General features: G+C 37.5%; 1 protein-coding gene across 1 annotated transcript; it reads right to left on the reverse strand.

Moving 5' to 3' along the window:
• Positions 1–7,336: 7,336 nt before the first annotated feature.
• Positions 7,337–10,800, reverse strand: LOC114257743 (uncharacterized protein At4g06744). The gene is made up of 3 exons (XM_028197532.2): positions 9,933–10,800; positions 8,898–9,212; positions 7,337–7,910 (listed from the first exon to the last, which is right to left on the reverse strand). Exons 1-3 carry the CDS (start codon positions 10,698–10,700, stop codon positions 7,533–7,535), a joined length of 1,461 nt encoding a protein of 486 aa, XP_028053333.2. The 5' UTR covers positions 10,701–10,800; the 3' UTR covers positions 7,337–7,532.
• Positions 10,801–15,140: the final 4,340 nt, after the last annotated feature.

Consider the following 15,140-nt stretch of genomic DNA (forward strand, 5'->3'; position numbering starts at 1 on the left):
AACCTTTATTGATGTATTTGAGCTTGATTCTTGCATGGTTTATGTCAAAATTGAAAGTTGAGCCATGAATTAGTTCTAGCATGTCGAAATAGAGCATAATTCATGCATGCATGTTAGTATTGTTGCATGTTGAGGTTGATTACATGGACATTAGTACATGCATGCTCATATTGTTGTTATAGACCATGTTTTCATCTGGTTTTGAAAAGAAATGAGCTCATTTGAACAAGCCTTGGAGCTTTAATTTGGTTTAAAACTCATGCATGACATGTTTGAATGTTGTTCTTGAAGAATGGTTGGAAATTGGGTTTGAATTAAACACCCTTGGGCTTTGATTTCCTAAATTGAGTTTTGAAACATGTTATTATATGTGTTTAAAAGAGTTTTCCAGAAAATTGGCCCAAGAGGATCGAATTTTATGCATCTAAGCTTGGTTTTGAACCTGGAGCTCGAATCTGGGATTTCCAGATTTCAGTCGTCCGCTCGAGCGGGGGAAGTGCCGCTCGAGCGGGAAAATCGAGCTTCCAGCATCTTGCACTGTAGAACAGTCCGCTCGAGCGGAGTATTGGGCGCTCGAGCGGAGGACTGGGTGACACGCTCGAGCGAGCGTCGAGCGGGGATTTCCCCTATCCAGTACTTTTTGGTCCGCTCGAGCGGTATAATGGACGCTTGAGCGGGGACCTTTGTTTGCCTGTACGCTCGAGCGGGGGAAACCTGCGCTCGAGCGGGACCCTGTTTCACTGAAATTTCTGAAAATGTTTTCTAAGTGCATCTTTGCATCCTCATTTCATCCTAGGCATTCTTAGGCCTAGTTTTAGACATCTTAATGAGGATATAGATGTAGAACACACCGAGGCAAATTTAGGGATTTAATTATTACCCTTCCCAACTGTGAAACTTAGAGTGTGTTCAATCTGTTAACTGTATAGGGTTGGCATTTCGAGGAGACGCCCTAGCCTACTGTAGCCCAGAACTCTGTGAGTAACAATTGTGTAAAGATATGTTCAACTGATTATCTTTTGAATACTGAACTGAACTGTTTACTGAACTGGTATTATTTACTGAATGAATGTATGTCCCTTATTTCTGAACTGTACTGTGGCATCCTTAGCACCTACTGTTTACTGTTACTGTTATAGAGATCTCTGTCGGTTCCCTCGTGGAGCCACTACTGTTTACTGACTGATGGCCATCATTACTGTTCGGTCTTTTAAGACCTACTGTTACTGATATGCTAATGGATGTACCACATATGACTGTTTACTGTACTGAGCAACTGAAATACTGATTGAAACGAACTGTTTTCATTACTGTAAGGACATTCATTCTAAACCCCTTTACGATTTATGTTATTCACTGGGCTTTAGCTCACTGTCTATATATATATATATATATGTAGGTGCTCAGCCACCAGATCGGAGCTAGGAGCGTGGGTTAGACTCCAGTTTTGTCAAGCCAGCCTTTGTGCCTCACTGCGAGGTTCCGAGTTCGCCATGCTATGGCTTGGGGTGTCTTTTTCCCTGCTTGTCCCTGTTACTGTTTTGTATTACTGTATAGACTGTTATCCACTGTACTGTACGGTTATCAAGGGATTAGGTCCCTGTACTGAATGTCTGTAAATGCTTGTATAGCCTGTACTGTTGTGAATGTATGAATGCATGAAAAATCTTTTTAGCATACAGACTATCACAGCTCATTGGACATTGTTTAATTACTGTATTGGCTTCCGCCAAGCCCCTGTACTCTGTCTTACTGTATTACTGTTAAGCAGGCCTTCGGTAATCTCGGATTACTAACCGGTTACGGTACTAAACCCATAGGGGCGGGTTTGGGTCGTGACAGGAGGTGACAGAATAACTTCTTTCTGGCGTCGTTTTAGAGGAGATTGACTTGAATGATTCTTCAGAACAATGACAAACAGAGCAATAAAGAGTTTGAGCGTTTAGAGTTTGGGTATGAGAACAAAAATGAGGACTTCAGCGAGATAGTTTGGGTATGAGAAGAAGAAAAATGAAAACAGAGGGCGAGATAGGCGAGATAAGCACGCGAGCCCACGTTTTTGGGCCATTCGAGCCAACATATTCGAGCCCTCAAACAATATGAGGTGTCGTATTGGGTAAACCTATCCCAACCTACATCCACTTTTAGTTTTCTGCAATTTTATTTTGTACATTAATTTACTCTTGGCTAAGGTAAGCATTGCTCTATAATTTTATATAATTTGGGCCTATGGAATAATTTCATATTGGGCCTCTCTCTCTCTCTCTCTTCTTTTTTGGGTGAACAAAGCATTTCTCATCAAAGTTCATAAAACTTTTGCCATTTTTTTTTTTAAATCCCCATTTTACATAATTTGGGCCAGTGGAATAGTACTTTTTGCCCTCATTGAAAGCTCATAAATTTTTTTTTTTGCAAAGAATAATTTTAAAAAATCCTTATTTGGTTTTCGTTTTCTATCCTCCAAAAAAAAAAAAATAGAAAATCTCGTTCGATGAAATATTTTCAAAAAATATTTTAAATTTTAATTTTAATTTTTATAAAATGTTTGGAAACACTTTTAAACACATTTCTAGGAATTTTCATTTGGCATTTCTCATTTTTATGGATTCGATTGGGATGTGGGTTGGCTTTTTAGTTTTATGATTTTTTGGTTATTTTAACCTGAGGGTAAAAAGTCTCGTTTGGGATAATTTTTTTGACTTTTTTGACTTTTGTAAGAGAAAAAATAAAATAATTATAATTTGAATGTGATGTTTTATCTTATTAATTTAAAAAAAATTATTTTATTTTTTTGTGATTAAAATAATAAAAAAAAATTAAAAAAACTGACATGGCAAACGAAGACATAGCGGGTCTGCTTGGTAACGTTTACGTTTTCAGTTTATATTTATAAAAATTTTATAAATTGATTTTTGTTTATTTTTTGTTTATTTTTAAAAAAACATAAACTACAAACGCGTTTGGTAATTGACAAAATTTATAAAAAAATTTAAAAATATGAAAAAGAGTGAAAAATGGCAAGTGGCAGCGGAAGAAGGTGGTGAAAAATTGTTACGATGGGTGGTAGGTGGGTGGGAGACGGTGGCTGGTGGTGGGTGGTAGCGAGTGGGTGGGTGGTGGTGGTGGTGGTGGCGGCGGCGGCGGCGGCGAGTGGTGGTGGTAGGTAGGTGGCGAATAGCGAGTGGTGGCAGGTGGTGGTGGTGGTGGGTGGGTGGGTGACGGTGGCAGGTAGTAGGGAGTGGGTGGTGGCGGGTAGGTGACAGGTGGTGGTGGTGGGTGTGTGGGTGACGGTGGCGGGTGGTAGGGAGTGGGTGGTGGGGGCAGGTGGGTGGCGGATGACGGGTGGTGGCAGGTGGCAGGTGGCGAGTAGATGGCGGGTGGCGATGGTGGGTGGGTGGGTAACGATGACAGGTGGTGGGTGGTAGCGAATGGGTGATGGTGGTGGTAATGGTGGCGGGTCGTGGTGGCAGGTGGGTGGTGGTGGTGGACGGGTGGGTGACGGTGACGGGTGGTGGGTGGTACCGAGTGGGTGGTGGTGGTGGTGGGTGGTGGTGGCAGGTGGGTGGCGGATGGCGGGTAGGTGACGGGTGGTGGATGGTGGTGGCAGGTAGGTGGTGAGTGGTGATGGCAAGTAGGTGGCGGGCGGTGGATGGTAGTGGCGGGTGGATGGCAGGTGGGTGGTGGCGGTGGTGGTGGTGACGAGGGATGGGTGGTGGTGGCAGGTGGGTGGTGAGTGGTGGTGGCAGGTGGTGGTGGGAGGTGGGTGGTGGGTTGGCTAGTGTTGGGTGGTAAAAAAAAAAAAAAACTAAAAATTCAAAACGGAAACACATTTTTTGTGTTTTCATTTTTTGGCCAAATTTTTGAACTGAGACCACTGATTTATAAATCAAAAATTTTACCAAACAGATTTTTATTTGAGCTTTTAAAATTTTTATAAATATAAATAGAAAACTGAAAACGTAAATATTACCAAACGGTACCAACATGATTGGTTTGCCTCCACCAAAATTGAACTGGAGGGCTAACGGTCTACCCATGAGAGCGCAATAAGTAAACGTGTGATTTTCCAAACACTTCATGTGTAAAAAACAAGTCAAGAAAATCAATGAATCATTGATCATCACCAAAGTTATTTGTGGGGGTGATATATAAATTTAAAAAAAAGAAGATACATATAGAATATAGAATGATGTAATTTTATTAATTTTTTTAAAATACATATTTAAATAACATTTTAATTACGTAAAGTCTTATATTATTAAGGCTTCGTTTGGGAAAAAGGGTTGGGTTAGCTTTGAGGTTATTTTAGTCACAAAAAGATAAAATAGGTTTTTTAATCCAATAAGACAAAACATTACATCCCACCCATAATCATTTTATTTTGGAGAACTTAGCAATAAGTCTCATATACAAAGTTCAAGACCCATCTAATTCTTAAACAAAACACTTGTACTAATTAGTCATATATATTTTTAATTGTTACCAAAAAATCCTTTTTTTTTTTAATTTATAGACACTGTTACATCCTATTACCGTCGGACTTCCGTCAAATGGTCACCAGAGACTCGTCGGAATGTTCAACATCACTGGGAAGTGGCCGGAGTATTGCCGGGAAGTCGCCGAAGTATCGCCGGAAGTTCACCGGACTGTTAAGAACGTTAATGGAAGTCGCCAGAATGTTCAGAACGTTCACTGGACGTTAAGAACATCATTGGAGACTCACCGAAATGTCTAGAATATTGCCGAAAAAAAAATAAATGGAGAAATTAGAGCGAAAAACATAGCAAAATGTGCTAAATATTGGTAAACTAGAAGAAAAAAAAAATGGAACGACAAAAAACAACAACAATGGGAAAAACATATGTTATTTTTTAATTTTTGTAAGGTTTAAGCAAATAATCTCCAATATTGATCAAACTGAAAAATAAGTTTTGAAATTGTAAAATATTATAGTTTCAAAACAAAAATCTATTAAGCATTTATTCTTATTAATCAAACTGAAAAATATGTTATGAAATTATAAAATTTTACAGTTCTAAAGAATGTTATAAAATTGTAAAATTTACAGTTTTATACCATGATTCATTCCAGTATCAAAAAAAATTGAAACTACAAAATTTTACAGTTTCAAAGCTTGATTCATTCTACCACCAAAAAAATTTCAAACTACAAAATTTTACAGTTTTCACCGCCTGCAACTAAAACTCGAAAATAACTTGTTCAGAACTTAAAATTTTCTCTATTAGAACAGAAAAAGAGAAGTGTATAGCAAAGAAAATGTAGGAAAAAATAAGAGATCGAAGGAGAAAGACGGATATAGAGAGGATTGTACTCAGGCAGCTATTTTTTTAATTAGATCTAGCCAAATCTGATGTAGATTTACTCAGATCTGATGTAGATGTACATCAAATCTAAGTAGATCTACTCATCTTCTTCGTCAGAAACATATTTTATTTACCGTCAGTGAGGGTGAAGTAAGGAGTCGGCGGTCGGTGGTTGCCGGTGAATCCCAATCGATGGTAGTCGTTAGTCGCCGGTGATTATATATCGGAAAGAAAAAAAAAAAGAAGTAAGATATGGTTACTCGTCAACGATCGCCGGAAATCACAAAGAGCAAAAGAGGCAGAGAAGAAGAGACGCAGAGAAGAAGAATAACGTTATAGGACTTTTGGGTATAAACAAAAGGTTATGGGACTAAATAGACTACACGTTTTTCAAAAAAGACTTCTTGGTAATTTTCCTTTTTATTTTTTCTCTCACAAAAAATCAAAAAAACCAAAAAAATTCTTCCCAAATGAGGCTTTTTAGCCACAGGTTATAAAATAGTCAAAAAGTCAACCCACTTCCAAAACGAACCCTAAGGTCATTTTTGTTTGAGAGATTAAGGGGTGGGATTGGAGTAGTAAGGAGGTGGGTCCCACTAACCCTTGTTTGGTGGCTTCCTTGTGGAGGGAGATTGCTACTCCAAGTGGCTTGTTAATTCCCCTCAGTAGGAGGATTAAGTCCAGATCCTCTGCCGTGTTTCCCTACAGTGATTCCTGCGATGCTTCAAAACAACGTCGTTTTGGAGCAAAATTTCAAAAAAAAAAAAAAAAAAAAACCAGTGGAAGAGAAAGAGGGGAAAAAGAATCAAATAGAAAGATGGATTCGTCGATCTTGCCACCAATGACAAGCAACCATCTCGATCCTTTTTTCAAACCATTAAAAAAATTTGTTTGCTGCAAATTAACAAACACCTTTACGTACCGCTTTTTCACACCTTTAAGTTGCCCATTTTTCACATTGAATCCAAATCTCTCTCTGCTCAAAATGCATAAAAACAAACTTGTAATTTTTTTACTTTACTAACCTTCAAATTCCAACTTCAAATTTGACAAATACAAACAAACATCAAATTCTCTTCCGATCTGCTTGAAAAAAGGACTCTTTTGCTGGGACCAAACACAAACAGCTCAAAAAAATTCTTGAGAAACAAACAGAAGAATCAAGTAGGGGGTTGTGGGAGAAGATCAGGCGGTGGACAATCGGAGGAGGAAACGCCGGAGAATCGGACGGCAGAGAGAGAGAGAGAGAGAGAGAAAGAGAAACAGGTAAATATGGATGTTCAAAGTGTTAATATGTATGTATGTATGTATGTATGTATGTATGTATATATATATCAAATTTTTTAATGGCAAACTTTTATTTGAATGGTTGTTAATGTTGGTGTTCTTCTGGGTGATGGTGAGAAATGGAGGGTTTTGGAGAAGAAAGTACAGAGAAAAATGGTGCAAAATAGAGAAATCCTTTGCCAGTGCCTTCTTTCTCCTTCCCTTCTTTCTCTTCCTCTGCTTCTGTGATTCTTTTTTTTCTTTTCTTTTTTTTTTTGAAATTTTGACCTAAAATGACGTCATTTTGGGGCACCGCAGGAACAACTACAAGAGGGCAAGGTAGAGGATCCAGACTTTGGGGGATTAGCTTAGGTGAATTTTGGGTGGGATTAGGAAAATAGTGAGGGGATTGAGTCTATTTTATATAAAAATTTTATTTTTTGTATTTTTATTTTTTTTGATCAAGTGCACTTGTTTGTTTTAATATTTGTTTTAGTTTTTTTTTAATATATAAATAATTTATTTATTTATTTTATATAAAAATAATTTAACAATCCCATCACTAACTGTCTCCCACACTATCATCAAAACAAATTCACTTTGACTTAATTCCCTCAATCCCCACATTAACAATCTCTTCACTAACAATCATTTCACTAACAATCCTATCTAACCTAATCCGTCAAACAAACGTGGCTGAAGTGTGCAACTAATAAAAAATGGGCACCTATCATATTACATCAGTGTAGATCAAATTTTGAGAATTTCTTGTGAGTCTCAAACATTTATATTCTTATATGCAAAATGACATCACACTTCCTTTCATTTTCAAAGTCATATGATCATTACAGTTCGATAAATTTTTTATGTAAAATTTTAATTTGTAAATAATTTTATCTTTCATTTATAATCAGACTCAAGTATCTTACAAAGTCAAAGTCATCACAATCTATGTCTGGAGAGAGCGGAGTATGAAAGCAAATGCCGGTTCGGCCGCGGGGGATGACGAGGAAATGGGTGACGTGGACCATAATACGGAGGAGGAAGCTTACAAGGGATTATATTATACGATGCGAGGTACGAACAGTTCTTAGGATAATTGAATGACGCACAATCAGACGATGATCTCTGATCAGGAAGACCGTTGATGCAGTTCTTCCTTACATTAAGGACCCCACTCTTGATCAGCTTCCTACACAGTGGGCCCAGTTTCGTGAAATAGTTATTTGACAGTGATAAGTTCACTAGACTCCCAAGTGCACACACTGCCTCCGGAACCTGTCCGTACAGGAAATTTCCCGCGAAGTTCAGCTGCTCAATCTGTTTGGAAATTTAATAAAAATAAGAAAATAAATAGGAACTGGATCCTCATCTATAGATGATTTGGATGGAGAAGTGTTGTTTGAATTCATGGGACTCATTATGATTTTATTTTGATAATTCACATTATTTATTTTATGCAACTATTTATATATATTATATATTAAAAAAATAAATTAATTTAAATTATCAAAATAAAATTCATAATATACTTCACACTCAGCTCAAATCGTTGAAGTGAGCATACTAGGAGGAAGACTTATGAGCACTTGAATGGAATCTTAGAAATAGTACACTTCCATCATTAAGGATTGACCTTTTTTTTCCTAGTGTTGTTCAAATTCGTGAGTTCATCAATTTAATTTTAAAAATTCGAGTTATTTATTTATCATGTCTTGCATATATATTATGTATAAAAAAAAAATTAAGTCGATAAGATATTCATACCTACTTCATTGTAATGAGTTTATAAATCTTAAATTGATCTAATTTTTTTTTTTTATAAATAATATACACGCAAAACTCGACAAAATAAAAGTTTCGTATTATTAAAATGAAACTCGTAATAAATTCTACGGATCGGAAGATGATGGAGTAGAGAGAAACTATATACAATAATAAATTTAGGATAGTAATTACACCCTTTCAATTTTACTTCATATTATTACTTATTATTTATTATTTTATTGCAAATTTTTTTTTTTTTTTTATATGTATACCTATTTCAATACTTTATTATCTTTATCACAGTTTTTTTTGTTTTTTTGTTTTTTAATTCTATTATTGTTTGGTTTTTTAAGTAATGCTAGCTATTATTAAAAAAATATCATGAAAATTATTATTAGATTACATATATAAGAAAACACTATACATTAATCAAATGATGAAAAATTTTCATAAAATATTTTATGATATTTTTTTTTATAATTCTTAATATTATTCTCTTTTAAACTGAAAAGAAAATTAGTGCTATATTTCTAACAATACCTTCTCCAAGCACCCCAAGGAGCACGGCAGAGGACCCGTCAAGAGGTTGTTACCGGCGTCGAACACCGTTGCGTTCCTCAGAAACCCTAATTCATAGGGAAGACAACCCGTGAGTTGGTTGTTCAAAAACAAAACCTCAATCAACGTTGAGGAAGCTTTTCCGATACTACATGGTATCGGACCAGTAAACTTATTATTCGCAAACGTTAAATAAAGCGCCGTTGTGAATCCGAGATCGTCCGGTAATCTCTGCATAAAATTGTTGTTGTTAATGAACAGCACATCAAGGGTTTTCTTGAAGACCTGAGGTGGTACCTGTCACTCAAAGAAAAAAAAAAAATATCAAAATAAATTAAATATAATGAAGAATTTGCGAAGTATATGTAAAAAAATATGCAAATACGAAAAAAAAAATAAAAATAAAAATTCATTGATTGATTTCACTTTCTTCTTTATCAAAAATAAGTGTAATAAGGAGAGTGACTTGCCCCAAGAAAGGGGACAGTCTCGTTCAGCCACTTCAGTTTCATCCTCAGCTTTCTCTTCAAAAGCAAGCTTGCGAAGAAAATTGTGGTATATTACATGTGTACAGAATACATTATGAGTAAATTTTAGTATCTAGTATCTAAAATTATTTTTTCTTATTTCATTATATTGTGAATGAAGTCAAGTAATTGTAAGATAAAATCTAGTTTATTCATAGCATCTATCAAAAAATTTGAACCAAAGTCACCAATTAAAAAGTTTATAAATAAAATTTAAATTGGTGTTTATTCATGTAAAAGTCTATGAGTTGCGTTTTTACTGTTTTAATTTTTTTCCCTTTTCTTAACATTATTTTCCATTCCTTGAGAAAGGTCTTAAGGAAGTGAAATAATTTCAAAATAAAATTCAATTCACTCATAGCATCTATCAAAGAATTTGAATCAAGTCACGAATTAAAATTGTTTCTTATTAATAAATAAATAAATAACATATGTTTAATTCTAATTAAATAATGAATTTTATTTTGTTAAAATAATCAAATAACACTACCGTCCCGGTAAAGAAGTTGAATCGGATGTCCAAGAAAGTCAGGCCGGTAATCCCCAGCACCGACACCGGAAACTCGCCATAAAACTTGTTGTTGCTTATATCAAGCTCGTAAATGAATGGCAATTTCGAAATATTCGGCGAAATCGTGCCGGAAAAGTTGTTAGTATTCGCGTGGAAGACGGCGAGATCAGGTAGTTTATCAATGAAGCCATCGAGAGTCGGAGCTCCGAGCTGGAAGCCGTTGAAATCGATCGAAGCGAGCGCGGTGGCGGAGCTGTTATCAGGTGGGGTGCCGCAGTAGAAGCCTCTGTAGCTGCAAATGTCGGAGCCGACCCATGTTTTGGTGATTCCGAGGGGGTCGGAAGTGATAATGTTCTTAAATGTTTGGATTATAGGGTAAACTAGGGCGAGTCTTTGGTCTAGGAAGATTAAAGGCTCTGGTTCTGGTTCTGGTGGTGGTGGTGGTGGTGGTGGTGAGGTGCAACTGCATTCTGTGCTGAGTGTGGGGTGGAAAAAGAGGAGGGAGATGATGAGAATGAGAATAAGAGTCAGAGTGAAAGTGAAAGTTAGGTGTTTGGTAGGTAATAAGGTGGTTGTCATTGGATGAGATGAGAGAGAGTGATTGTGTTTGAGAGGGAGAAGTTGGAGATTAGAATATGGTGGGCTGTGTTTTTGTAGTGGTTGATTTGGGTTATTGCATCTCGTTTTCACGAATTTTTTAATGTTTTGATTAGGGTTGGTGGTGCATATATTGGATGATCTTCTCATTTGTCATGATTTTCTTTCATTTTGAAGCTGGTTTGAGTTTTCACACTAAAAGATTGTGGCTTTGTTTGGTAGAATTGTGGAACTTTAGTTTCAGCAATATTCTCACGTGATTTTTTATTGTAATTTTCAAAAATTAATTTCACGCTTACTTTTGAAAACTCGGTCGAAAGTAGAAAAATTTCGACTAACCAGTCGTCTCACGGACATCCTACCAGATGTCCCACCGGTCGTCTGACCGATTGACTGGAACAGTGCAAATTTTTTTATTTTTTTATTTTTTGTGTAATTGACACATATTAATTTTATATATTCACCAAAAAAATATTTTCCGAATTTTTTAAAATTTTTTATGAGCTTTAATAGAATTTTGAATTGTATGTTTGGTTATGAGTTATAAATTTTTGTATCAAATATCATGTGTCACATCAAAAATTTCTCACTCAATTCAAAACTCTTTTCAAAACTCATTCACCAAACAAATTTTTCACACTCAAATCATAATTTCAAAACTCACAAACTCAAAATATATTCATATTTTCAAATCATATTTAGAAAGTTCTATCAAAAGCTACCTGTGTGGTTTTGGGGTTCTCTCTTTTATTTCTTTCCTGATTTTTCAATTTTTTATTTTTTAAGCTGTTCCAATTTGTAACTCGAAACTAATAAGGCTCGAATGGCCCGAGTTCTCTATACACCCACATTTCTTTGTATAGGTCATCCCTGTTTTCAATCACAAAACTCACACATTTCATTTCAAAATAAAAATAAAAAAAGGAAAAGAAAAAAGAACAGAGTAGAGAGAGTAAGAGATAGAGAGAGGAAATCCATTAGCGCCGATTGATCTGTTCAGAGAGTTAAGAGAGGAGTCGACCTATGTGCCTGCCGACGAGGCTGCTGTTGCTTCTACTAGTACCGACGGGTGCTGTTGCTATTGCTGTGTGTGCCGAAAGGTGTTGTCGCTGCTCTTACAGGTGGGTGTGATTGCAAGTAATGAATTGATTTTTGGTTAACAAGCCTTGTATGATCTAAAATTAGTTGGTTTTGTTTATAATTTAGGGTTTCGCATTGAGTGATTAAGAATTAGTGTTATGACTTGCTTATCGCTTGTGGTTTGCTCAGGAAAAAAAAAATTGAACTCTACTTATAACAGAAAAATAAACAGACTTAATTATCTCTTTCGATTTGCTCAAGAAAAAAAATGAACTCTACTTATAGGAGAAAAAGAAACAGACCTTGTTTGTAAAAATTGATAGCAGAACTTCTTGTTGTAAGGTTGTGCAAATGAACTTATTGGATATGAACTTCAGACTGTGGAACTTCAAAACTTATTGGATATGTATATGCAAATTACATGGCCTCCAACTGTGGAATTTTTTCCTTTCATGTATTCCCTCCATTTTCAACTAACTAGAATTTTTTTTATTTTTCTTATTATATGGAATGTCTAATGGGTTAAAAATTCAGTAATATTCACTTAATTTTCTATCTAATCCTAATTTCACCTCCTTTATTCATGGATATTACCTCTGAAAGGAGCCATAATCATTACTTTCATCTCCTTTATTCATGCTGCTTATGATAATTTTCTGTTGCTATGGTGCTAATTTTGCTTGTTTAAAGTTGTTTACCTTTTAATTGAAGGGAACATGTCCCATGTATCTATGCTTAGAAACAATTTTTTTTTTTTTTTTTGTTCAATTTGAAATAGAAGTTTAAAAATAAACCTGTAAAGGGATGAAAAAAAAAATATAATCCCAAATTATTACCTCATAATGTTGGTTGTTGTGTGATAAGAATGTTGGTAGAGGCAATCAGTGTTTTCTCTACTAACTCTCTTAATGTCTATTCTATTTCACTTTGAAGCTACAATGGATATTGATTCAAACAATAATTCATTCAATGTGAGTGAGGAATTTGAAGAATAAGATAACAATCTTGAATTTAATGAGAGTGGTGAAGTTGAAGAACCGAAGAAGGGGATATATTTTATCTCAAAGCAAGAAGTGTCCGCATTTTATGTAAAATATGCGAAACAGCTTGGATTTGCTATAGCTTATAAAACACAAAATGTAACAAGGGATGAGGAAGTAAAGGACTATGCCTTTGATTTCCATTTTCATTGGTTCATACAACATACATGGCAGTTATTCTTCCACAATCATACAATCTTGATTTTAATCTTATATTGTTATTATTAGTAAAAGATGAAGCCATTCTTTAATCTGCATAAAAAATGCGAAAGCTGTTTTAATTTCTTTCTGATTACTTGTATGTTCCACAGTGAGACATATCCAACTACCTCATACTGATGGACAAGCCTCATACTGATGCATAATGATGCATAACGTCAAGCCCCATACTAATGCATAATGTGTAATGTGATCCATAAACAGAGTTCAAATAATAGATTCTTATATATTTTGTAGATTTTTGTAGATTCTCACTGATGCATAATTTGTGATGTGATCTGTACGGGGAAGAGATATTCGTCACTGTCCGTACTCCTTTCGTCCAAGCTCCGTGTGTCTATCCGATCAACCTGAAAACACAACGGCGGTGAGTTACCCGGCGGTGTGTTGCCGGAAAACCACTCTGATGGTCTAGTTAGCACACACTCGTAGAGAAAGAGAGAGAGAGAGAGAGAGAGAGAGAGAGAGAGAGAGAGACAGAGAGAGAGAGAATAGCCGAATTAATGTTAAGATTCTCTCACCAAATGATGTTCCATCCTAGCATGGGGGGCGCAGTCAAGCTTATATACTTTCTGCGTTCACCTCTGCACCCACTCGTCTATTGACACATAGAGCTGCTCTCCCATCCGTCAGCACAAATCCAGCTAAACACCACCTAATCAAACCGCCAGACAACATTAGCGGGAACGGGGCAGCCCGATGGCATCACCTCGGCCTCATACGACCGTGCTACGTAACAAGTCTGACGGCGCCACTCGCCGAGCTCCATCACAACCGAGCTCAGTAGCATTCCGGTACGACTAAGCTCTAGACAGGTTAAGCCGATATTCAGAAGACCTTTCCCCCCGAGCTAAATGTGCGACCCACGAAACCTGAGATGGCAGACAACTTAGCTTGGCCCAAACATGGGACCTGGGACTCGACCGAGCAAACCAGCTCTGGACCAGCCCCAGTTAGCTCGGCCCAAACATGCTCGGCCCTCCTTCTACCCGGCTTCTACCACGGCCCAAAGCTTGATTATGAATCTCCCTCTCAATTGCCCCTTAATTCTGTCCGCGCAAACATGACTGGGATTACATGATCCAACCGGGGTCGATTCTCAACCCGACTTTAATCCGCAAGACGTTAACCGCGCTAACCCCCATGCTCGGTTTCTTGACTTGCTCGGTCGACGCCTCAACTCGCCATCCTGTCTCTTCAGTACTAACGTTGCCGTTATTATGGACACACGTCCTTCGCTCATTAGTCTCGAACTACCAATCCCGCCGTTTCTTCATATTCGAATTTTTGGCCTTTTTTCCTCTCTTATATGCACACCGCTTCCCCTTCACACTTCCTTCTTGTTCAGTTCATTTCTTTCTGCCAAAACCATCCTGCGATTGAAAGCTTTCGCCCTTACTCTTCATTTTTTAGATCAAAGCATCTACGCAAGCAAGTCCTCCCCCATCGTCGTCACTGAAGGCCTCTTTTCCACTGCTTCGTGCCACCATCAGTGCCCTAATTGGTAAGTTTCAAACTTCCTTTGTTCTTCATTTGATTGTCGTAGCTGAGTCTGGGGCATGATAGGAGTAGGCTTTAGGATGTAGCCCCCCAAAAACCACCTCAGCCCCTTCTCCCTCAACTGTTCTTCATTTTTTGCGATGAACATGTGAGGATCTAGGGCTGATCGGGCTACTGGACCTCATTTGATCCCAAAAAATAATGGAACCGAGCAAGTTGGAGGTTTGAGAGAGGGGTAGGAATCTAACAGAACGCTAGACTGCTCGACCGGGCTGACATCTGGTCCGCCCAAGCGGCCGAGCTTCTGGATACACAATAGTGACCGAGATATTGCTGTACTTGTTGTGTTCAAGCTACAACCAAGCTCATTTGCGCGGCCGCGCTACCACTCACACTTGGCTTTTACTGCAGAGTCCTAGGGGACCAAACACCAACATTGAGGCTCTCAACAGCCAAGCAGCCATCAAACGAAAGTTTGCTAAACCAACACTGCTGTGCTAAGACTAGCCGGCTTCACATGGGGCATTACCGCTTCCTTGTTGACATGCTGGTCGCACTAGCCACGTTCTGGGAAGAATACGGCGTCCCTGCAGACGTACATCTCGAGCTTGGTGCCGAGGACACCAACCCTTGGGGCAGACTAGACCAATGCCCCTTCGCCGTGCTGTCCATAATCGAAAGCGGCCTTTGCTTCTCAGTTCAGCCTCTAATGTGCCAGTTCCTGAGGCGTACCGGGCTAGCACCAACACAA

Source organism: Camellia sinensis, chromosome 2 (assembly GCF_055761805.1).
Source record: "Camellia sinensis isolate YWXY chromosome 2, ASM5576180v1, whole genome shotgun sequence".
Lineage (NCBI taxonomy): Eukaryota > Viridiplantae > Streptophyta > Magnoliopsida > Ericales > Theaceae > Camellia > Camellia sinensis.

Excerpts from the sequence above, each read along its gene's own strand:
- LOC114257743 (XM_028197532.2), bottom strand. The coding sequence starts at position 10,700 with ATGAGAAGATCATCCAATATATGCACCACCAACCCTAATCAAAACATT. Across the intron at positions 9,213-9,932 it reads TCAACTTCTTTACCGGGACG|GTACCACCTCAGGTCTTCAA; the intron begins GTAGTGTTATTT and ends TTTGAGTGACAG. Across the intron at positions 7,911-8,897 it reads CCTTGGGGTGCTTGGAGAAG|ATTGAGCAGCTGAACTTCGC; the intron begins GTATTGTTAGAA and ends ATTTCCAAACAG.